The 24,877-nt window shown below is 38.3% G+C and overlaps 1 protein-coding gene across 1 annotated transcript in view; it reads left to right on the top strand.

Moving 5' to 3' along the window:
* The window catches only part of TCERG1L (transcription elongation regulator 1 like), a 304,281-nt gene that overhangs the window by 217,296 nt on the left and 62,108 nt on the right, over nt 1-24,877 (top strand). The window contains exon 7 of the mRNA XM_051982732.1: nt 2,281-2,366. Within this exon, the coding sequence (XP_051838692.1) occupies nt 2,281-2,366 (86 nt within the window). The remainder of the gene's footprint in view (nt 1-2,280; nt 2,367-24,877) is intronic.

Genomic DNA, 24,877 nt, shown 5'->3' with positions numbered 1-24,877 from the left:
TGTTTTCATCATCATATTTGAAACACAGAAGATACGGTATCTTTTATCTGTCACTTCTCTTCCTAGTTGTTTCTAATAAGATTTCATTTTTTCCTAAAAATATTCACATGATTTTTTGGTATGTTTTCCCTTTTCAGTCCATTTCCTGAATATTTCTGTTCTCACTTGTATTCATACATATTTTCCATTTAACATCATTTGTGCCCATAATTACTGCATACTTTATCTCTTCTAGATCGTTAATGTTGATGTTAAAGGACAGGCATTGATCACAAACATCATGGCAAATTACCTCCTTTTTCTCTTTCTCTCCAATGGGTGATTTCTCTAGAAGCGTTGGATAAACATCTATACCCGCATCCCATGTTAATTAAAGCAAATAACCTTTCTCCTGCTTTTAATAAATAATTTCTTGTTCATTATATCTGGAAGATGTTTATTACTTCATAATGAAGCATTATTTTGATAGCAAGTTTAACCACTTTTATTACCAATATGTCCAAAAACCATAAAATCCCAGGCAGCCAAAATGCCAAGCCAAGCGGTGCCTCCTGCCTGTCTTAAGAAATCACCGAATCCTCTCTCCGCCATTTGCACAATTTGTACCCCCTTGTAAGACACATGATCAATAGATGGAGGAAATGAGCATCTTTAAAAGGAGCACCTCTAGTTTGTGGCAGGCTCTGAGCTAAATGTTAGCACAGATAGCATCCTATGTGTCATGTCTGATCCTCATGACAATCCTGGAAAGTAGATGCTGGTGATTCCCCATTTTATGGTTAAGGAAACTAAGGCAGAGAGAAGTTAGGTGATGTGTCCAGGATTCCACGGCTAGTGAGGGCCTGAGGCTGGTTTTCTGCTCAAGTTTTCCTGCTTCTAGGCCTGCTGCTCTATTCACAGTGTCACCAGCTGCTTCCCTTAGAACCTCATTGACCTTTGAATTTTTTATAAAATAACATTTTCTTCATAGTTGATTTTAGATTCCTTCACTTTAAGATTAGAATAAAATATGTCCATATTTTAATCTCTTTGTTTGTTGTTTTTGCTTTGCTTCCTATTTTATGTTCCCTTTAGGAACTTTGACTCATTTAAGTCTAAGAGGAAAATTTAAATACATTTTTCTTTAAAATCTAAAAATCTTGAATCACCCATAGGATAGAAAGGCATTCGTTTTATCATATCTAGAAAGTTAAAATATATTTTAAAATGAAACGGGGGAAATTGCACTCTGTGAACCTTCCGTGTTCCCTGGGCTTAGGTATCATTTATAAAACATTTTAATGAAAAACGATCTCTATGACTAAAGGGGATTTCTAGGTAGATGGCAATACCAGATTATTTACCATTTACATTTATACTAAGTCAAAGACTCCTTTACATTTTGTCCAAGACCTTGATCTTCCACTGCTTGCCCCTTGATAATGACAGTCTTTTAAGGCAGTTTTGAACTGAAATGAAGAGATCTATAAGGGATAACTTGTTTTAATCTGTTTATGGTTCCTTTCAGAGCCAAGACAGGGTGGGATGCAGCCCATTTTCATGACCTTCCTTTGGTATTTCCCATTTCTTATGCTTGCCATGTTGTAGAGATTTCCTGGAAATCAGCCTTCTTCTCAGGATTCTCCGGAAGGGCTGACAGGAGGGAGGTGGATGTTGGGATTGCACTTGTCTTGATGGAGTCCATCACTACTGAGATTTGGGGTTCGGTCTGTTTTTCTGTTTGGCTTTTTTATGCCTTTGATCAGTTTGCTTTTGAAGTGGCAACTGCACTTTGTTTTTATCATGGAGGTAACTTCAGGGCCATCTCACCATTCTTTGCCCACTTGTGTTATGGAAGCCTGGCTGCTTCAAGGCTGAATGTTTAGTGCCAGCTTCATTTCCTGGGCCACTAAACTCCATATCCTTCTGAGGCTGAATTCCAAGTTCCTTTCTGTTCTGAAAGCATTAAGACATCCCCAGAGAATTCCAGGCTTGCAATGGCTTTCTCCATTTCCAGAGAGACATTCCCAGCGTTGCACTGCCAATCCAGATAATTCCTGACAATGACTTAAAAAATAAGTTTGCCTGGAATATTTAGAAGGTGTTGCTCCCCAGACGGTTGTGGCGTCCTTGACAAATTATGCTTTCCGGTTTGCTGTGACTGGGCTGAGAACCATGATTTCATAGATGCTACTTTAGCCTGTTTTATGAGAGCATGGCATTATTCTTCAGGCATAACATCACCTGTGTTTCTTTACCAATTTCTCCTCTTTACCAATATCCTTCTTTTTCTGTGTAAAGGACCCTGCTCTACTAATGCATGGAGATGAGAGCTCCCCCAGAGGCAATAAACCTGTGGCATCCACTCCCGTCCCAGGATCTCCTTGGTAAGCATGTTCTACACTCCACAAACACATAAATTGTCCCATTTCTCAGCGGTGTTTTTTTTCCTAAAGAAGGGAATTTCAAGAGTGCCCCCATGATTTTAGAGAAAGCTACAGAATACAGAATTCTAGTTTTCTGATAAGTAACAGAAAAGGAAAACCAATTTGTTGTTGTAATCCTATTCTGGCCTCATAGAGCTGAGGATTCTTCTTCCAATCTGGAGTCTGTCCAAGATATGCAATGGAAGGCCATGTCTGAGATAAAAAGTGGGCTCATCAGTCCTTGAAAGGAAATTGTAATCCCGTGGAGATTGCGGAAGATTTACTGGGTGGATATTAATTAAAGGATAACCAATTAAATATTTCACATGATCCTAGGGGAATTTCATAATGTTAGTTATGGCGTTTCTGAGCACCATCCTTCGGGGAGCCACATTCTCTGTATTTTAATGATGCCTTTTATAATGTGCAGTTCTGAGTCAGTTAGAAAAAAAGAGATTATTATGGAAAATTTAACTTGAAAGCCTAAAGATTAGAGCCCAGCAACACCTGGAAGAGTGTCAAATTTAGCGAGCAAAGACTGTAATCACTTGCATCAGGTTAATACATTGTCTAAACAAAGAGACTCACCAAAGAGCTTTTTTCCTATCTCTAGTCAATGTATATTATAACTGGCCTCATTTATGGGTGCAAAGTCTGGGGAGATGTTGAGTCTTTGGAAGGCACGCTGAGCATGAATCTGACCATCGTAAAAAGAAGGATCTCGTCATATGGGAAGTGGAAGTGAGAGGTAATGTAAAGGGCCAGGAAATGTGGGTTTCTTGTAACATTGCTATTTGTCAGGAGGAGTAGCAGTTTCCCCTCTCACTTATTCTGTCTTCCAAAGAGAGATTTTAACTCATTCCAAGAAAAAAAAAATCAACAGCCTCCTTCCAAGCATGCTTTCCAAACGTGGACCCAGACTGAGATGCATGACTGGCAATCTGGCCTGATGATGAGAAGTCATTAAAAAATCAGTAGTCAGGTGTATCAGTTAAGAATCTGAAGCAAAATCATACTGATTCTCAGATTGTAGGAGAAAACCACCACAGCAGAATAACTAAAAATTCACAAGTCTTTCTGACATCCTCCATAGGAGCTTGGTCCTAGGAAGCTTAGTAAGAATATCATCCATCAGTGTCTGCTCTCAGGAGCTCACAACTGGCTTATCCCACAGTCAGAATGGACTGGCAGCTCACCTCCCTCTCCTCTCCCTTCCTCTGCCTGCTTCTTGTGCTCTTGAGACCTCGCAGTCCCTGCTCTCACAACCCCAGTCTCTGCCTTGGGAGGCCAGGTTCCCGTAAGGAAGCTTTCTCCTGATCTTGCCTGAATCCACGTTTCCACATCACTTCTTGTCCATTTATTTGTGAGGCACTCAGTGCAGTGCTTTGGCTCAAAGGAGGCAATATAAATGCTTGTCCCTCCCCCCTTTCCCCGACATGGCTAGTGTGTGTATGTAGTGCTTCAGGGTTTGCCAAGCACTTCATTTTCTGTTATCTTATTTGATCCTTACAGTAATACTATTAAGCAGGTGCTATGTTGAGTCTCCTTAACAGATAAGGAAACTAAGCCTGGTAGTGGATAAGTGAATAGCCCAGGATCACAGTCATTAGTATGTGAGGCAGGATTAAAGTCAAATCCTGCTGACTGTACCCACAACATTCTAGCCTCCCTGCCCCTGGTACCTGCTACCATCCTGCTGGCCTTCCAGTCAGCATCTGCATCCCCTTCTCACCACAAGGTAGAATTCTGCCCCTGGATGTCAGGGAACTCGTAAAGGACACTTTACCTTTGATTGTTTGAAATCCCTCCCTCCTTTCTCCTCTGCTCCCTTTATGTTTTGTCTTTCCTGATGGCAAAGGAAGTTCTTCAGTGACAGGGACTGTCTTGGCTGTTTAAATTTTTTCTATCATCTATCTGTGTCTTTCTATCCCTTTCGATGGTTTGTCTATTAAAATTTTCTATCATCTATCTACTATTGATCCCATCACATACATAAACTAAATTCCTCTTTACAGAACATCAGACAAGTTTATGTACAATTTTTATTTGTACTTTGGTAGGGGGAAAGAGAGAGGGAGGTAGACAAAGAGGGAGGGATGGAGAGGGAGAGAGATGGAGAAAGGAAGAGAGAGAAAGAGAGAGACAGAGACACAGAGCAGAGAGAGAGAGAGAGAGAGAGAGAGAGAGAGAGAGAGAGAGAGAATAGATTACTCCAAAGGAAGTTCACATTCACTAATAATTACTAATTATTAGAAAGTTTGTTTCCTTGAACCCTGATATTTAACCCAAATTTTCCTTTCTGGAATCTCAATCATTGCCCCTCAGTCAAAAGTACAATTGTCCTTCTGTAATATGATAAACTTTCAGATCCTTAAAGGAAGAAATTGAGTCCTCACTAAGTCTCATCTTCTTCAGGCTAAATATCTTCAGTCAAGGCCTGAGAAGAAGACCTAAGTATCACTCCTTAGAGAAAGAGTTGTCTTCTTACTAATTTACCAATTACTTACCTAAAAAGTAGTATCCCACATGAACACAGTTCTCTAGAGAAGGCCTGGCCAGGGGAATTGTATCATTAGCTTGCTGGTCCTAGCCACTCCAGCTGAGTTCATACAGATCATATCCACTTTCTTGACTTCCAAGTCATATGGACTGTGATATGATGAACATCATGCTTGCAGTTCACTAAAATCCCTAAATAATTTCATATGAACTCCCCTGCTTCCCTTCTAGTGGTGGTGAGATTGATTCCTTGAACCCAAATGTTAAACTTGACATTTATCTCTTTAAACTTCATCTTTAGTGGAATAAAATCTTCTAACCTGCTCACACCATTTTAGATCTTGTCTCTGATATCTAATGTGCTAGATGGAGCTCCTCGGTTTATGTCGTCTACCACTTTGAGAATTGTGACATCTATTTTCCAAGTCAGTGATAAAAATGATAAACAGCATAGTTCTCAACACTCATCCTCAAAGTACTCACCCCAATGAAGCCCTCACAGAATGAAACTGATCTGGAGCCACTAATGGTCCTTCCTTGGTTCTGAAAATGTAATCACTTTCAAGTCCATTTAATGCTGTTCTCTTCTAGTTCACAGTCTTCCATTTTTGTGACAAGGATAATGCCAGATGTTGATTCTAATCTGAATAAGCTACACTCACGTCATTTAACTGATCTCTTGATTTGCCATTTTGAACAGAAAATAAGATGATTCTGGCATGAACTGATATTGATAAAGCCATGATAACCATTTGTGACCATGGCTTCCATTTCTAGATTCCCCCCAAATATTAAGAAATTCTTTGCTTCTCAGGAATTGCATTCAAGGCCCAATTCTCTTCCCTTTTTTTGAAAAGTTGGTCAGTGTTTGCCTACATTCAGTTCTGTAATAATTTCCCAATTTTTCCATAGTCTTTCAGATTTCTTTTATAGCAGCTTAGAGTTTCCTTTGGAACCCAAAGATGAAACTGATTGGACTAAGAGTGACTTGTTAACTTGAGAACATCTAGATGTCCTTTCCCTTTCACTTATCTATCATGAATAGCATCGATCTGACTTAGAATTATTTGTTCTCTGTCCTTCTAATCCATAAATTATCCTCTTTAGAGAAAGAAAGAAAGAAAGAAAGAAAGAAAGAAACAAAGAAAAAAAAACAACTTTGCTCTCTCTTTATCATATATATATATATAGGGTCACTGGGCAGTGATCCTTTCTGAGCATTCCTTCTTCTCCAATAGAGTGGAAGGAAAGAGAAAGGGAGGCAGGGAACATACAATGGTCCTCTTCATCTTCTTTGTTAGAATTAACTTATTGTGTGTGTGTGTGTGTGTGTGTGTGTGTGTGTGTGTGGATGTGTGTGTTTAGTAGCAGCTTTACATAGCCAGAATATTTTTACCACCACTTCTTCCTCCTCTTTGTTCTCCTTCTCTTTCTCCTCCTCCTCTTCCTCTTTGTCCTCCTCCTCTTCTTCCTTCTATTCCTCCTCTTCTTTTTCCTCCCCTTCCTCCTCTTCTTCTTTCTCCTCCTCCTTTTCCTCTTTGTCTTCCTCCTCTTCTTCCTTCTATTCCTCCTCTTCTTTTTCCTCCCTTTACTCCTCTTCTTCTTTTTCTTCCTCCTCCTCCTCCTTCTGCTATTATTATTATTATTCCTTCTTCTTCCCCCTCCTCCTCCTTTTCTGCTTGCCTTAATAAAATCTGATCTGGTCAGTGGGTTACCTTTATATTCTACTTTATCTTTTTAGATAACCACCACCCTTTTCATCTTCATTAGGATGATTTCTTTCAGGTCTTTTTAATGACTAGCGCTGGAGAGCTCTTGGGCATGCATTTGTAGGCCGTGCTTTCTCTGAATCTGTGAAATCTTCTTGCTACAAACCTAGACTTTATTCCGTGCTCTCCTCTACATCACAAACTATCTGGAGGGAAGTATCCTTCTCTCCAAGAGTTACAATATTTTCCATATAAGTTCAGAAGAGAATTTTCACTTACTGCTTTCTTTTCTTTTCTTTTATTCTTTTCTTTTTTCTCCCTCTTTCTTCCTTTCAGAATTTTTTTTGTTTGTTTTGTTTTAACATAAAGAACCCATTCGAACAAATATGCAGACAAACCAAGTCACTGAGAATATTCTCCCTGTTTCCATTTGGTTTGACCCATGATAACAGAAAAGAAGAACAAGCCCTTTGACATGAAAGCTTCTTGAGACAGGAGCTGTCAGTCATTGTTGTGGACATCACTTTTCCTCTGCACCTAACACATTGCCTTCTTATAAGAGTCATTTATTATATAATTGATGAATTGAATCATATTGTAATTGTGAACAGAATTTCTAGGTTTCTTTTAAAGCATCGCTTTGTGCCTTCCCATGCCTACTGCCCTGCAGAAATGTCCCTACCCAGAGAAAATAATTGCATTCTAATAGAAGGCTACAGGTGGTTAAGTGAGAAGTGAATTCTAAAAAGAAAAGCCACGCACAAGACATTGCTCTCCATCTCAGAGTAGAGAGATGGTCTTGTAGGGAAGTGGGAGGTAGAGGCAGCCCAGGTTCAGGGTCTGCTGTATCTAAAGCTTCGCTCTGTGCTTTCACGGCTATAGGGCCGGTAGTCCATGAAGTGGGAGGAAACGCTCACGGTTCCTGTAAGATTCGGGGTGGGCTTTTGCTCTGTGCTGGGAGAGATAGCCCGGCTTTTGCATCCATGTCTGCCTTCTCATGGTAGCAAGGGTTCTTTGTCATTTCTAATTACCCTGGGTCCACGACGCCTTCCTGACCATCCTTGTCACACCGTTGACGTCTCTCTGCTTCACCGAACGTCCGTTCTGCCCGAGCTCTGCCACTGACAGAGCTGCCCTTCCCCAGAAGTGGTGGGAAAGTGGTCCCTGGGAGCCGAGGTCCGCGGTCCTGGGCAAAGCGGCAGAGCCCTCGGAAACCTGAACCCGACGGGCCGTCATTTTAATTACAGCTTCGCCTGTTGTTGTATTGTCCTCTTGGAAAGCAACATTACACGCTGTGTGATGTGACATTTTCATTAATCTTGGCATCATACATATGGAAACCTGAGTAATAACTCACTTCGCTGACATTACAATCTGCTGCCATAAAAAAAATCCGGCTGCCATAGGGAGCTATGAATTTTTCACTCAATTAACTTAAATCATTCCACAGTTCTCCATTTGAGTGTGCAATGATTATTATTCAGCCTTTACTCCGAGTCAACTGTGCACAAAGAGGGCTGAGGAGCCAAGAGAAAATGGTGGTGTCGGAGCAGAGCAGTAGCAGCATTTCCTCAGCCATTTATAATCTATATGATCAATCTGGCTTGAAGTTCATGGGGCGATAATAACTGACATTTTCATGTCAACTGATGAGTACACAGTCTCAAGACACATTTCAGGCCAGCTGTTTTTCCCACCTACTCTTCCTACATATTTATGTAGCAATGAGACCAGAAGATCGACATGGGGAAGGAGCTTCGTCTGCTTTTACTTCAAATACCTCATTCCTTTTACAAAGGAGGTAACTGAGGGCCACGGTGTGGAAAGCCTGATTGGGCTTCTGGGAATCAGTCAATAATACCCTAAGCCAAGGTCATAAACTGAAAATCATGTCTCACTAACACCAATAGCCGCTATTTTCTCTTCTAGTTCTTCATACCTTAAAAGACCCTAAAAGGTTTTTTTGTTTGTTTGTTTTTTTCTTTTGGGAAGAGATGGGGGAAAATTTACAAAATAGAAGAGGATATTTAGAGAGTCAACATATTTTCAATGTCAAAGGGACAGGTTTTTTAGGTTAGGAACAAACAAACTTTCAGGAGAAATAAATAAATGAATGTGAAACTTCAATCAGTAGGTTGAGGTTAAGGTTATCCAGTATAATTTGGATGGCCTAAACCTCTGGTCTCAAGAACTATCTGATTCTTGATAATACTTACCTACAAATAAGAACGATCCTATCAGAATTCTGATGAGATATTGTCTTTAAGGCAATGTTAACATGAATGAATGATTTGTTTTTCTAATTGAGACCTTATTCTTTATTTTTCATTGCTAGTAGCATGTAGATTCTCTTGGGTTTGAAGACATTGCAATAGTGTCTCATTATTTATTATGCAGCTCAGTGAGAGCTGGCAGGTTGTCAATCAGACCTCAGGTATCAATTGGCTTGCCATCTTGCCAATCCGCACTCCCAAAATGAGGTGGAATGGAAAGGTGGTAGCAATACCTTGAGATTTCAGTACTGGTCACCATTTAATCAATTTGACTGTTAATGAGTTAATCAATGAATTCATAAACATTTATTAAGTACTACATTTGCATAAATACTACATTTTTTTGTAGAACTGTCAATAGATCAGTGCCACTGGATTGAATACTTGAAGGAATGGGGAAGAAGTTCTTCCATTTTGCCAGAGTGCATTATTGTGAAACTTGGCCTTTAAGCACATTGTTATAGTTCAATTGTTTTACCGTGTCTGACCCTTTGCAATTCCATTTTGGGCTTTTCTTAGAAAAAAAATTACTGAAATGGTTCATCATTTCTTTTATACATTTCATTTTGTACAAGTAAGTTAAGGGACTTATCCAGGAGTTACACAGCTAGTAAATGCCTGAGGCTAAATTTGAACTCTTGAAGATGAGTCTTCTTAATCCTGATTCTAGTGTTCAATCCAGTGGGCCACCTGGTTTCTGGATATAAACTATGCTGTTCCTATATAGGGTGTAAATTAATTTCTTATCCAGAAGTTTAACTGGATAAGTTTAAAAAAGACAAATTTTATTTTATGTATTTTTAAAATTTATTTTAATACACATTGCTTTATGAATGATATTGGGAGGGAAAAATCAAAGCAAAAGGGAAAAACCATGGGAGAGGAAAAAAAAAACAAAAAAAAAAAATAAGTGAACATAGCATGTGTTGATTTACATTTAGTCTCCTTAGTTATTTTTCTGGATGCAGATGGCATTTTCTGTCCAAAATCTATTGGGATTGCTTTGAATCGCTGAACTGCTGAGAAGAACCCAGCCTTTCATAGTTGATCCTCACACATTCTTGCTGTTATTGTGTACCATATATTCCTTTTTCTGCTTGTTTTACTCAGCATCAGACCTTTCTACAATCAGCATGTTCATAATTTTTATATGACAATAATATTCCATTTTCATCATGTATCACAACTTATTCAGCCATCCCCCAATTGATGGGCATCTACTCATTTTCTGATTCTTTGTTGCCACAAAAAACTGCTATAAACATTTTTGCACATGTGGGTCCTTTTCCTTTCTTAATGATTACCTTGGGATACAGACCTTCCACCTGCTGGGTGGAAAGGTTTGCACTGTTTTAGCCCTTTGGGCATAGTTCCAGATTGCACTCCAGAATGATTGGATCATTTCACAACTCCACTAACAATGTGTCCCAGTTTTCCCACTTTCCCTTCAGCATTTATTTTTATCTTTTCCTGTCAACTTAGCCAATTTGAGAGGTGTGAGGTGGTACCTCAGAGTTGTCTTAATTTGCATTTCTCTAATCAATAGAGATTTAGAGCATTTTTTCATATGACTATGTATGACCTTAATTTTGTCCATTCATATCCTTTGATCATTTATCAATTGGGGAATGACTTGCATTCCTATAAATTTGTCACAGGTCTTTATATATTTTAGAAATCAGATCTTTATCAGAAACACTAGCTGTAAAGATTTTTTTTTTTTTCCCAGCTTGTTTCTATTGGTTTTATTTGTGCAAAACCTTTTTAATTTAATGTAATCAAACTTGTCCATTTTGCTTTCATAATATTCTTTACCTCTTCTTTGTTATAAATTCTATCCTTCTGCAAAGATCTGATAGGTAAATTATCCCTTGCTTTCCAAATTTCTTTATGATATCATCTTTTATGCCCAAATCATGGACCCATGTTGACCTTATTTTAGTATGGGTTGTGAGATCGGGTTCTATGCTAAGTTTCTGACATATTATTTTCCAGTTTTTCCAGTTTTTTTTTTTTTTAAACCAAATAGTGAGTTCTTATTCTTGAAGCTAGAGTTTGGGGGGTTATCAAGTACTATAGGTCTTGATTATTGTATCGTGTATCTAATCTATTTTACTGATCCATCACTCTATTTCTTAGCTGGTACCAAATATTTTTGATGACTGTTGCTTTGTCGGTAATATATAGAAATGCCCGTGATTTGTTTGGGTTTATTTTTTATCCTGAAACTGATAAAGCTGTGAATTTTTTCTAGTTGGTTTTTGGATGATTTTTCGGCATTCTTTAAGTATATCATCACATTATCTGCCAGGTGATAGTTTTATTTTCTCATTGCCTATTTTAATACCTTTAATTTGTTTTTCTTTTTTTATTGCTAAAGCCAACATTTCTGGTACAATGCTGAATAATAGTGGTGATAATGGGTATTCTTTTTTCAGCCCTGATCTTATTGGGAATGCATCCAGCTTCTCTTCATTACACATAATCTTGCTGTAGGTTTTATATAGATACTGCTTATTATTTTAAGGAAATTTCTCTTTATCTCTATGCTCTCTAGTGTTTTTAATAGGAATAGGTGCTGTACTTTGTCAAAAGTTTTTCTTCATGTATTGACTTTACAACTTGATTGTTTATGGTAATAGTTTTCCTGATATTGAACAACCCCTGTATTCTTGGTATGAATCCCACTTGGTCATAGTATTATCCTGCTTATAGGTTGTAATCTTTTTGGTAACATTTTATTTAAAATTTTTGCATCAATATTCATTAGGGAAATTGGGCTGTAATTTTATTTCTGTTTTGGCTCTTCCTAGTTTAGGTTTAAGAAGGAAGGAATCAGAATTAGGAATCAGAAGAAATTTGGCAGGACTCCTTCTTTACCAATTTTTCCAAATAATTTACATAATATTGGAATTAATTGTTCTTTAAATGTTTGGTAGAATTCACTTTTGAATCCATTTGACTCTGGAGATTTTTCCTTAGGGAGTTCATTAATGGCTTTTTCAATTTATTTCTTTTAAAATGGAACTGTTTAAGTAATATTTCCCTCTTCTGTTAAGCTGGGCAATTTATATTTTTGTAAATATTCTACCATTTCAGTTTGTCAGATTGGTTGCCATACAGTTGGGCAAAATAGCTCCTAATTATTACTTTAATTTCTTTTTCATTGGTGGTGAGGTTACCCCTTTCATTTTTGATGCTGGTGATTTTTTTTTTTCTTTTTCTGATCAGATTAACCAAAGGTTTATCTGTTTTGTTAGTTTAAAAAAAAAAAAAACCTTTTAATTTTATGAATTAGTTCAGTAGTTTTCTTAGTTCCAATGTTATTAATCTCTCCTTTGTGTTTGAGAATTTCTAATTTGGTATTAATTGGGGGTTTTAGTTTTCTTCTTATTTCTAGCTTTTTTAATTGCATGCTTAATTCATTGATCTCCTTTTTCTCTATTTTATTCATGTAGCTATTTAAAGATATAAAACTTCCCCTAACAACTGTTTTGGATGTTTCCTATAGGTTTTCACATGTTGTTTCATTATTGTCATTCTCCTGGATGAAATTATGGATTGTTTCTGTGATTTGTTGTTTGACCCACTCATATTTTAGAATGAGATTATTTGATTTCCAATTGGTTTTTAGTCTACCTTTCCCAAGCCTTTTATTGAATATAATTTTTATTTCATTGTAGTCTGAAAAGGAAACAGTTCCTATTTCTGCTTTTCTGCATTTAACTGTGTAATGCCAGAGAAACTGACCAAGACAGAGATTAGAGAACAATTTAATAGTTTATTAAATTGAGAGATTTACTGGGACCAAATAATCCATGTTTGGTCCTAGGCTGAATAAGACTATCTGGGATAACAAGAACAATGACATAATGGGAGAGATACCTGGATGGGAATAACCTAATGGGGGGAGGCACCTAGGATGACATAATGGAGGGAGGTACTGGAGAGGTTACTGATATTCTAATGATGTCTAAAATGGATAGACCTTTATCCTTGTCAAACATTAAGAAGGAATAATTATAGCCTAAAGATATAAAACCTTTATCTCATCAAACATTAAGAGGGAAAGGTTATAACCTGAGGCAGAATAACTAAATAGGACAATTAAAAACACTGGATCAGATCATTAAAAGGGAACTATGGCACAACAACTGTAAGATTTTTGTGCCCTAATATATTGTCAATTTTTGTGATGGTGCCATGAACTGCCAAGAAAAAGATATATTCCTTTCTGTTCCTATTCAGTTTTTTCCAGAGGTCTATCCATATCAAGATTTTCTAGGATTCTGTTAACCTCTATAATTTCTTTCTTGTTTATTTTGTGGTTAGATTTTTGTGATTCTGAGAGAAGATTGAGATCCTCCATTTGTATAATTTTGGTGTCTCTTTAACTGGCTTAAAATCTTCTCCAGGAATTTGGCTACTCTACAACCTGTTATATATACATTTAGTGTGGTTACTAATTCATTCTTTATGGTTTCCTTTGTCTAAGATGAACTTTCCTTTCTTATCTTTTTTAATTAGATCTATTTTTACTTTTGCTTTATCTGAGATCAGAATAGCCATCCCTGCTTTTTTTTTTTTTTAATTCATCTGAAGCATAATAAATTCTGTTCCAGTCTTTTATCTTTACTCTGTATGTATCATTATGTGTCAAATGTGTTTCTTGTAAACAACATATTGTAGAATTCTGTTTTTTAATGCACTATATTTGCTTCCATTTTATGGGAGAATTCATTCCATTCATATTCCCATTTATAATTATCAGTTCTGTATTTCCATATACTACCCTGCATATACTTTTGTTCTCTCTTTCCACCCTGTCTTTAGTAGTGTTTTTTAAAACTATCCCACCCACTCCCTTATCTCTCACCATCCCTCCCTGTTCTTTTCGTAGTGTGCTTTAACCCACCCCTCCCACTATCTTATCTCCTATCGCCCCTCCCTCTTTTCCTTTTTCTCTAGTGTTTCTGGCCTCCTTTCTATCCTGTTTCTCCCTTTTCTTTCCTTTTTCCTCTCCTACTTCTTTATAGGGTTAGATAAATTTCTATATCCAATTGAATGATTAAGTTATTCCCTCTTAGAGCCCAAACTGATAAAATCAAGCTTTAGACAATGTTCATCTCCCTCCTTTCTATCCCTCAGTTGTAATAGGTCTTTTGCATCTCTTCATTATACCTCCCCTTTCCTCTTTTTTCAGTAGAGATCTTTTCCCACCCCTTAATGTCTTTTTCTTTGAAATCATCACATCAGAATCATGTCCTCCATTCATATGATGCTCCCTCTGTCTGCCCCAGTAGCAGATACAGTTCTCAAGAGTTACAAATATTATTTCCCATCTATGAATGTAAACAGTTTAACCTTTAAATAATATATATTTTCCTCTGTTTACTTTTCTATGGTTCCCTTGAGCCCTGTGTTTGAAGATCAGATTTTCTGTTCAGTTCTATTTTTTGTTTTTCAATAGAAATGACTGAAAGTCTCTTACTTCATTTAAAATCCATTGCCTCCCCTGAAAGATCATGTTCTGTCTCACTGGCTAGTTAATTCTTGGTTGTAACTCCAGCTCCTTTGCCTTTCAGAATATTGTATCCCAGGCCCTCCAATTCTTTCGATGCAGTTAGTGGCAGTGCAGAGAGCTGAGGCATGAGAATCCCCTTCTGGTCAGCACAGGTTCAACATGAAAGAATTCACAAACCTGAAATATTAGTGGCAAAAAGAAGTTTTATTGGCACTGAGAAGTCAGTCCTGGCAGAGAGATAAAGGTCCTAGCAGAGAAATAAACAGGTGTTAACACTGAGAAGACCGTGTCTCTTCACAGTGGGCAAGGGTCCTTGTGGGCAGCTGTGCCATTACTTCTGCAAAGAAATGAGTTTAAAATAGCCCTATTAAGGAAATTTGAGGCTGAAATTTCAATTCAATGAGATTTCTGCCCCCAGCCTAGAATGAGACCACTTAAGTTCAAGCTCAGTAGGAGTGGTTCCGGACTAAAGTTCATCTCAATAGATGATACAACTAGTCCCATCAAGATAACGGAATGAAGCCACTTTATCTTGATTCCTTGAGGCGGGCCTCTCCCAGAAGAGAGTGTCTCAAGAGTTTCCCCATGGCTTCCCCCCCAAAGTCAGGACAGTTTCAGGGTTCCCCCCTCACTTTATTGTAGAAGCTGCCAAATCCTGGGTAATCCTGTGAGGGATGTGAGGACCCAAAATGACTACTCAGATCACTCAGTAGAAAGCAGAAAAGTTGTTTATTAAAACCTCCAGAGGATGAGTTGTCCCATCACGAGATAAGGAAGAGAAAGCTCATGGTAGGAGGGTTAAAGAAGTAGACACAGCTTTTGTACAAGAGATTACATCACAAGTGAGAGAGCATTGAGAAGGGGAGGGGGAGGTATCTAATTGGTTATTGCTATCCAGAGAGATTGGAATGGAAGGTTTCTGTTTCCCCCGAAATCACCTGAGTTCTAGGAAACAGAAAATCAGGCCTTCAGGCTTAATCAAGCAGATAGGGGTCCAGCTAATAGACTAAATATCGATAAATATCAAATCCAGATAAGTGTCATCTGCTCAGCTTAAGTAAATATGTTTATAGCTGGCCAAGGCTCAAGTAGATATGAGCCTGCACATATTATACAAGTCATAGGGGAGACACAGAAATAATGAAAATAAAATACAGAAAAAGAATTCATACATTCCTGTAAGTTCTTCAACTTCTCTCTCTATTCCACACAATCCTGACTGTTGCTTCTTTTTATTTCAATTGCTTTTGTCTGGCAGATTATGATATATATATATATATTTTTTTTTTTTTTTCTTTTTTGAGCTTGTAATTTTGGAGTTTTTAAATAGTGATCCCTTGGAGTTTTCCTTAAGAGATTTCTTTCTGAAAGCTAATCAATGGATTCTTTCAATGAGTATTTCCACCTCTATTTCTAGAATATCAGGAAAATTTTCCTTAACAATCTCTTGAGAAGACTAGACTACCCAGGTTATTTTTTTTTTTATCACAGCCATTAGGTAGGCCAATAATTTTTAAATTATCTCTCCTGCATGTATTTTCCTGGTCGGCTGTTTTTCCAGTGACATATTTCACATTTTCTTTCATTTTTTTCATTTGTTTTAGATTGTTTGACTGATTCTTGCTCTCTCACAGCATCATTAGCTTCCATTTATACTGTTCTAGTTTTTAATGTGTGATTTTCTTCAGTTACTTTTGCATCTGTTTTTCCATTTGTTTAATTCTACTTTTTAAGGAATTATTTTTGAAGACAAATTTTCCCTTCCTTTCCCAAATTGTTGACTCATGCGTGCAGAGGAATTGCTGATTTGCTGAATTTCCCAGAGTCTATCTTTGATGGTCTGAACACCCTTTACACCCCAGTGAGACTGACCATTCTTGTAATTTTTCCAGTCCATCCTGAGCTAGAGAATGGTATAAAAGTAGCAATGCCAGGGCTCGACATGTGATTTCATATAAGGAGAGTAGGAGAGAGAACAATCATGGATTCCACTTGGGTTGTAAGCCTGGAGGACTAGGAGAAATAAGGAAATTATGATGAAGGAGTGGTTTAGGGGAAAAGATATTCATTTTGTGGTGTGCTAATTTTAAGATGCTTACAGAACACCAGATTATCATTTATTGTTGTTTTGCTTTCATCAGGTGTACACATTTTATTCCTACTCTTATACCCAGTAGAATGTTAACTCCTTCTGACAGGATCTTTCCTAAGCTTTGCTGATGCATGTTTACATGAGATTTGGATAAGGAACAAATCTCTGGTGCTTTCCTGGTCACAGATAGATGTGTGCTGGTTTCCATGCTTTTTAGCATGATATTTTCAGCAATAGTGTTGGAAGTCTTCAATGAGGATGAAAATGGCATCAAGATCAACTAATGTCATTGATGGTCACATTTTAATCACCAGAATTAGCTCAATATAGGGAGGCTCAATAAGAATGCACGGGAGAGAAAAAGCATGAAGTCTGCAGAGCTATGGGCTGACCTCCCTGTTGTACAACTTTGAAACATGGACAATCTGCCAACTCCATGCCACGAAACTGAACCGTTTTGATCTGAATTGTCTTAGGAAGGTTCTGAAGATCTCCTGGCAAGGTCCAGGACACTAAGGTCCTTTCTTGAGTTTATTGGACAAGCATTCAAACTCTGTTGCTGAGACTGCAGCTCCAAGTGGACTGGACACTTTGTTCAAATCCCAAACATACTTTTGCCTAAAAGACTATTTTATGAAGAACTCGCACATGGCAAGTGCTCAGGCAGAGGTTAGAAGAAGAGACGTAAGGACACTCTCGAGACCTTTCTGAGGAACTTTGGAGTCAGCTATGAGACACGGGACACACTGATGTCGGACTGCCCACCATGGGGTGCCAACGTTAAAAAGGTTCCGCGCTTTGTGCTTGAAGCAGACTTGCAGTGGCTCATGAGGAATGTGAGATGCTCAGCTTTAGAGACACATCCGCTCCAAAGGCACCTGAGCCACTTGCGCAAGCTTATTTTGGTCCGATCAGCCAGACTCTCCGTACATTGACTTCAACATAACGATGTCATTTTGGTTCTCTTTGATTTTGAAGAACAGAAGCCAACCAACCTGAGCTCCATTTTACAGATATTGAGAATTCCCTGATTAGTTTGTTTCTATTATCCCACTCTAAAGCCATCAGTCTTTAGAGAAATAAGGTTGGGATTTGGCTGAATAATCCTCCAACCTACTGGGCAATATATTTTCAAGTAGAAATCTTCTGTTGTTGAATAGATAGGGATGTACACCAGGGTTGGTAGTTATCTGTGAAAAAAAATTTGCATTGCTTCTCATTGCCCAGAGTTGGCATATAACTTTGTTACAGAGTGAAAGCAAGTTCATTTTCCATTATTTTTAATTATGTCTGACTATATATGAGTATTATAACTGTTAATTGCTCGGGGAGGTTAGCCAATTTGTCATTCTTTTAAACTATTAATATTGCACCAAATATTTAAGACAGTCATACTCAACAGAGGGAACAACAACAACAAAGATTGAGTAAACATAGAAAGATCTAATATTTCATGTCTTTGCTGGTGTGACTAGAAATTTTTCGGGCTGTTTATTTTATTTGTGTGCTTCATTTTTTCTCTCAGACTGTATGACAGTTTTGGACAAGACTTGAAAGGTCACCTAATCCAGCCAGTTCAATTGCAATTACAGGTCTTAATTTTTCAATTCTAATGATATCACCTTTGAGTACTGTTGAATAAATGGCAACTGATAACTGAGCCCTGGACTTGGAGTCAGGAAGACAAGTTCAAATCGGACTTCAGACATTTAGTAGCTCTGTGACACTGAGCAAGTAACTAGATCTCTTTCAGCTTCAGTTTCCCAAACTGAAAAATGTGAATGATAGCAGTACCTATATCCTAGGGTTGTTGTGAAGATAAAGTGAGCTGTTTATGAAAAATCTTTAACATGATACCTGGTGCATAATGCAAAGGCTTTATAAATATTCGATCTCTTCCATTTCCCTTTTTCTTCCCCTTTAATCATGATCTAGGTCAAATGACTTAAGAAGACATCATAGAATTCCAGAGAGATGATACCTATTAAGTGTCATCTAATCCAATTCTCTGATTTTTCAAATGTGGAAACTGAGGACCAAAGAGATTAAATGATGTCATAAAGATAATAGGAAGTAGTTAATCTGGAATATTTTCTCAAGGAGAAAATTTACAATACTTATTAAGGTTGAGTAGTCAAGTTTAAGAGACTTGGGATTAGCTTGAAAAAGAGAAATTTGATGGTAGTGGAGGGGATGGCCAGGGAGTGAGGAAGGCTTCCCAACTTGGTTCAGATACTTAAAGGACTTTCTTATGAGAGAGCATTTACCCCGAATGAGAAGAAACTTGAAAAGAAGGAAAAAAAAATCAGAAAGAAGAGTTTGATCTCAGGAAGAACATTCTGATATTTAGAACTGTACATTTCTGATATTTAGATTCTGTATTGCCATTCCTTTACATTAACAGAAGACCTTCCTACTTGTTAATATGCATTCTTTATTTATTTGAGTACAAACATTTATTAAGTACCTACTGTATGTCAGGCACTGCATTAAGAATTTTACAAGTTGTATCATCGTTGATCCCATTACGTGTGACATTTTCAAAGCTGATGCTTTTTGATAGTTCTGGGGGTTGATGATAAATAGGAATGACATTTAAGAAAGAGATGCTACACCTGGCACATGCTCTGGGAGAACTTTGAAAGGATGAAAGAAAACAGTATTGCTTTTGTTCTACATATAGATGCTAATCAGTGGGAATTAAAAAGAGAATCGGAGAGTAGTTCTTTTATCAGTGTGAATATTCAGATTTAATCCAACCTGAAGATCTGAGCCCAGTTATTTGGTTAGTTTAAGTGTTGGAAATAATCTGCTAATTATGTAGAACATTCTCCCCAGTGGATAATTAAACATCACTATGCCAGTAAGGAGTGTGTGCCATGGCATGGGGAAGGGACAATAAATTGAAGTTCAATGTCAAACTATCTTTATTTTGCCACTTGATGAGGTTTCATCAGGTCCCTATTCATGACTAACAGCTCTCTGGAAGTGCTACTTAAGGCTGGAATACTCATGGCTGGAATGGGATCATATATATTTTGACAGGCTGCTCATTTTTAGGTGATAAATACCTAGTTTTAAGATAGTCTCCTGGATTCCTGGAATGGGAAAGAACTTGAGAAAGAAATTCATGTACATAATGAGAGAATGGTATTTGTCGCAGTGCTTAATATGCAATATCTATTCGAGGGCTTAGGAGTTATAAGGGAATCATAAAGTCTCATTGAGTTTATTCATCAATCATCAGTGCCCCAAAGGTTTCATATTTTGTGGAATTTACAGAGATCTTCGAGATCCACTTAAAGAATCCCATCCTCCCAAGATTCTTTTTTGTAATAAAAATTGGAATACCTTGGAGAACACATTTCTACTCATTTCTCTCATACACTCAATTTCTATATAAAGTTATACCTGAATCAGGTATAGTTATCCTTTTCTGTCTATCCACCCATATAACATACCATGATTCAGTATTTTCTATGTTCAGAAACTACACAAGCGGTAATAGTCAGTGTGACTGTGTGACGCCATGATCCAGTTTCTAGGGCAGAATGAACTTTAGACTCCTTTGAGGATTCCGGTCCATGTGTAATTATTAAGCACTAATAGAGTCAGGCCATGATATACAAAGGAAGGCAAAAGTATGTACCTGCTCTGGAGGTCCTCCTATTCTGAAAGGTGAGACAAGATGAAAACACTTATGTCCTACAAATTATATGCAGAATAATGGAAGGTAATCTCTCTTGCCAATAATCCTCTAATGCACAAACAAAAGTTGGTCACATAGTCTATTTTTGAATACTTCTAATGAGGGAAAACCTCTTCCCTTCCAAGAGGGAAGAGCTTTGGTCAGCTTTGGTGCAGCACAATCTTTGTTGGCCAGCATGACAAAACAAGATAACTTATGCCCATTGGACCTGATTCTGGACCTAGAAGTCTGCTTTGGGCTCAGCCCTCCAGCCTTCTTTCCTGAACTTCTTTTCTCTGAAGAGACACTGATGTTATATTATCATTGGAAGGAGGAAGTCTTGGACCTTTCCTAGTCAAAATGGTTGGGCTTTTGGAAGCCCTCTGTGTATGATACTTTCCTCTTGATTTTTCTTCCTTTTGAACGTATTTGATAGCAGGCTATTTCCCTTAGTTTCATTGAGTGAGTCTCCTATGGCATAAATTAGAAACCCGTCACCCTTATGGTCTCTCCTCTTACTACTTGTTTCAATTGCTACTCTTTCGATTAGATGGGCTCTGCAATTCAGTAATTCAGCTGCTAAAGATTCTCCTCTTATTACATCAGTCAATTTTGGATCATGCTCAAATGCAAAGCATCATATTCTCCATCAGTTCATTGTGGGGTCCAACTCCTTGCCTGCTCAAAATACATATATTCGAAGCCAAAATCATCGGGCTCCCATCCACTTGCCTTGTGGCGCTGGGCAATAAGTGCGTTTCATTGGCTTCCTTTCTGTCATACTCAGGGATTAGGGGACAGGAGATGGGGATCTATTTTGAATTGTTGAGCAAATCCCAGAAGATAATTGGTAGCACACTGACATTTACTATACATACATACATAAATGCATATATATAAATTTTAAAATTTATTTTACTTTTAATTTGTGGAATAAAATGAAATTTTTGTTATATGGTATAATCAGAATAAAGATGATTGCATATAAAATTGCTAATGTACAATTTGCTACTACTTTTAGTTTCTATATGTTTATTTTATTCAAAGTATAATTATATATATTTAGTACTATATTTTAACAATATTGGTTTATCCATTCACGGATTCAACAAGGCTATAGCAGTGTCTACTGTGAGGAAAAATATTCATAATTACTCATGTGTCTTCATGATATATAGATTATAGAGCCAATTGTTCATCCCTCATTTTTAGCAAATTTATTGAATTACATTGAGGAGACTGATGCTGGGTTAAGACCTCATGAGCCTTCTGATCCATCTAAGTGTATGGAGAAGCGCTGGCCACCCTGACATGTTCTGGAGGAGTGTGGCCATTAGTCTTAAGAGTGGAAATGTGCTGCCAGCTGAGCCATAGTCCTAGTCTGTGGCTTAAGCACTCCTAGTCTCTTGCCTGTGATGAGAAAACTAAATGAGTCGTTACTCTGGCTAAAGGAGCTTCTGGAAATATCTGCAAGTCCACATAAATCAGCAAAGAAGTCCCCAGACTCTTTCTGAGCATTATAAAAGTAGTCAGAGAGATGGGGAAGAGGGCATACCAAGCCCCTGGCCTCTGTTACAAAGACCCTATGCAAAGTCCAGACTGTGCCAGCCATGAGCTACCATTTGAGAAGTCAATGTAAAATAAAATGAAAGGCTGTTTAGGAGCCTGTCACACTTTATACAGTAAAAATATCCATCCTTGATGAGGGTGAATGAATTAAAAAAATGAAATTGTGCTTTAATCATTCAAAAGGCCTTTTCTCCATTTCTGGGGATTCTTGTTCTGAGGAAGATGCTGCTTTCAGCCCCATCCTCCTTGTCTCTGTTTTCAGAGGAATCACTTTCTTTTACCTTATGCAAAACTTTTCTAGAGCTGTGCTATTCTAAACTAAAGTGGTTAGAACTCTGAAGTGAGTCTGTTATGTGACTGGTACCCAAAGACATCCCAACTGGGTAACCCCCACTCCCGGCATTGGTATAGTCTGAGTCTGGCCTTGAGGAGCTTGGATCTTGGCCCAGTCACAAGGGACTATCAATGGAGCTCTAGACTTCCCTGAATCAGGCACTGGGGAATTGTTCTTCCTGCTTATGAAGGTGCCCATCTCTAGGACACACATGGTGCGTGGTTTAGAGCACTATCTTCATCAGTCTGGATTCCTGCCCATCAGATGGGGCGTCCAACCCCCCTTTTGCCCACTTATGTGTTTTGTGAATCTGCTGAAGTGACAGAGAAGTAGCTGAGAATTAAGAGCCAGAAAGCAAAAATTACGACTGTCTATAACTGTAAAGAAAGCAAACATAAATATATTCTTTTGAATATGTATAAAAAGGATATGTTCAGTTAGCTTCCTATTATACAGCTGGCTGTTTCTCGTGGATACTAACCATATGAAGAAGATCCCAGCATTCTCTGGAGGATCACTCTTCATTTCTGCAGCCAGTGAGACTGAACTTGAATTCCATGGGCTTCCCTGGTTTCCAAAGAACCAATGGCATGGTTCTGTTTCCTTGTTAAAATGTTCCCTATGTTCCCTTGTCATCCCAATCTTTCTCTTGTTCCTTATGCTTGAGATCCCTTATCCTGGCAATCAATGTACAGACTTTTGGAATGACTTTAATACTTTCAAGTTGGTTTGCCTTAATCTTTCCAGGTTCCTGGATGTCATTGGCTATGCGTCTGCATCAGGACCATGAGGACTTGAGAATGAAATTGGTGTCTAAAGCACTTATTGATACTAGACTTATCTGGGGATCAGGCAAGGAGGAGCTGATTCACTGGGTTACTAAGATCCCTGAGACCTTTGTAAAATCTTGCCTCTTTATTCTATTGTTATGAATACACACATGCACTATTTCTGGAGGTTCCAATATCACCTTTAAAATGTATTGCCTTTGTCCCTACAGTGAACCTCACTTCCCTTCTCTCAGCCTCAGTTTGCTTATCTGGGAAGGGACAGGTTGGACAATGTGGGCTCTGAGGTCTCTTCCATGTCTAGATCTATGACCTTATGACCCTGTATCAATAGAGCTGGCCCCTCTCCAATGTGGGCACTTCTCCAGTAGTGTAGATTGCCACTCACCCAGGCCTTCTCACACATGCAAAATAATCCATGTTTTCCTCAAAATCTTGCTTATTAAATTTACCCAAAGTGCCCGTCTCTTTCTTCTTGGCCTTTTAATATTCCATGGCTATCAGGGCAGCTCTTTAGCTGTCAATCTTATATCTCTTACGCTCTCAGTATGAACAGTCCTCCTTCTATTAAAGGCATAAATTTATTGGATGATGTATATATTCATCCCTCATTCTTGCATCTGTGTCATTGCTGGAGCTGACATATGACCCCCAGCTCTTATAACCCATCAATTTGATGCTTCAGAGCGGTTGTGTTCTGTATTTGCAGAACCTCCAGAATATTGGCACTAAAAAGCAGATCGACTGTTGACAATGGGGAACAACTTCCTATGGAATCTCCTTTCCTTCTTCCATTACAAGCTCCCTACTAGCCCCTCCCATTGAATTTCTTGTATTCTTATCCTTTTTCCCTTATTATAAGCTCCTGTCTCTTCATGGAGCAGCTAAGTGATGTTGTGGATTGACAGGCAAACCTGGAATCAGGAAAACCAAAGTTTAAATCTGGCCTGAGACCCTTGCTAACTGTATGACCCTGGACAAGTCCCTTCATCTTGTTTGCCTCAGTTTCTTCATCTGTGAATTGAGCTGGAGTAGGGAATGGCCCATCACTCCAGCATCTCCACCAAAAAAGCCCCAAATGATGTCAAAGCTGGACATGACAGAAAGGGTCCAAGGACATCACCCTGCCTCATTGCAGGGCTCCTTTCTAAGGTCAGCTGCTCCTGCCTGACGGCTGGGACTTTGAGAGCAGAAGACCCTGGGGAGAGAGAGGGTGAGTTTAACTAAAGCTAAGAACAAAAACCAAAACCATGGAATTAGGAAGCAGTTCGTTGGAACCAAAGCCGTGGCCAGCCAACCTCTGAATTCTCCATAGGTGCACATTCATTTTCTCTCCATGAGTTCCAGGATATTTGCTGGTTCATGGACTTCCTGGGCCACAGCCCAGCTGCCACACCATGGCAGGAGGATGACATCTGCCCTGGTCTCTGACATGCATTCATTTAGTCTTAGGCCACAATATGGGTGAACTTCAGAGAGTCAGTCCTTCCCTTAAAAGATCTGTCTAGCACAGACTCCATCAAAAAGGTTAAAAATATAATGTGCATTAAACAAATTAAAAGCAGAGCTCACCTACATCAGTGTATTTTTTTTTAAAGAAATGTATATTCATTTCAGCAGCAATATTGTCAAAAGGCTAATTGGGAGGGTAGTTCAGCTTCCCCAACCTGTGTAATGTATTCCAAAGCCCAGTGGGAGGGATTTGGGGATTAGCCTATGCCTTGGGCTGGCTTTACCAATACTCCTTCCTTCTCAAGCCTGATTAAGAACTGACAGTATATGTATTTTTTCTATATGCACTCAGAATTTGTAGCAAGCTTTTCTAGTCTGTGAGAATTCTTTGGTTTTCCTGATGGTGTCTTCAAGGCTTTTCATCTGAATTTTCCTCTGTGCTGATAAAACAAAGATAAGTACCCCAGGTTCTCATGGAGGGCAGTTATTGCTCTAACCTCCTTGCTGAGTACTTCAAAACATAAATCATCCTTTTTCACCTGAG

This window comes from Antechinus flavipes, chromosome 2, assembly GCF_016432865.1.
Source record: "Antechinus flavipes isolate AdamAnt ecotype Samford, QLD, Australia chromosome 2, AdamAnt_v2, whole genome shotgun sequence".
NCBI classification, from domain to species: domain Eukaryota; kingdom Metazoa; phylum Chordata; class Mammalia; order Dasyuromorphia; family Dasyuridae; genus Antechinus; species Antechinus flavipes.
This window is presented reverse-complemented; position numbering and strand designations above follow the sequence as displayed.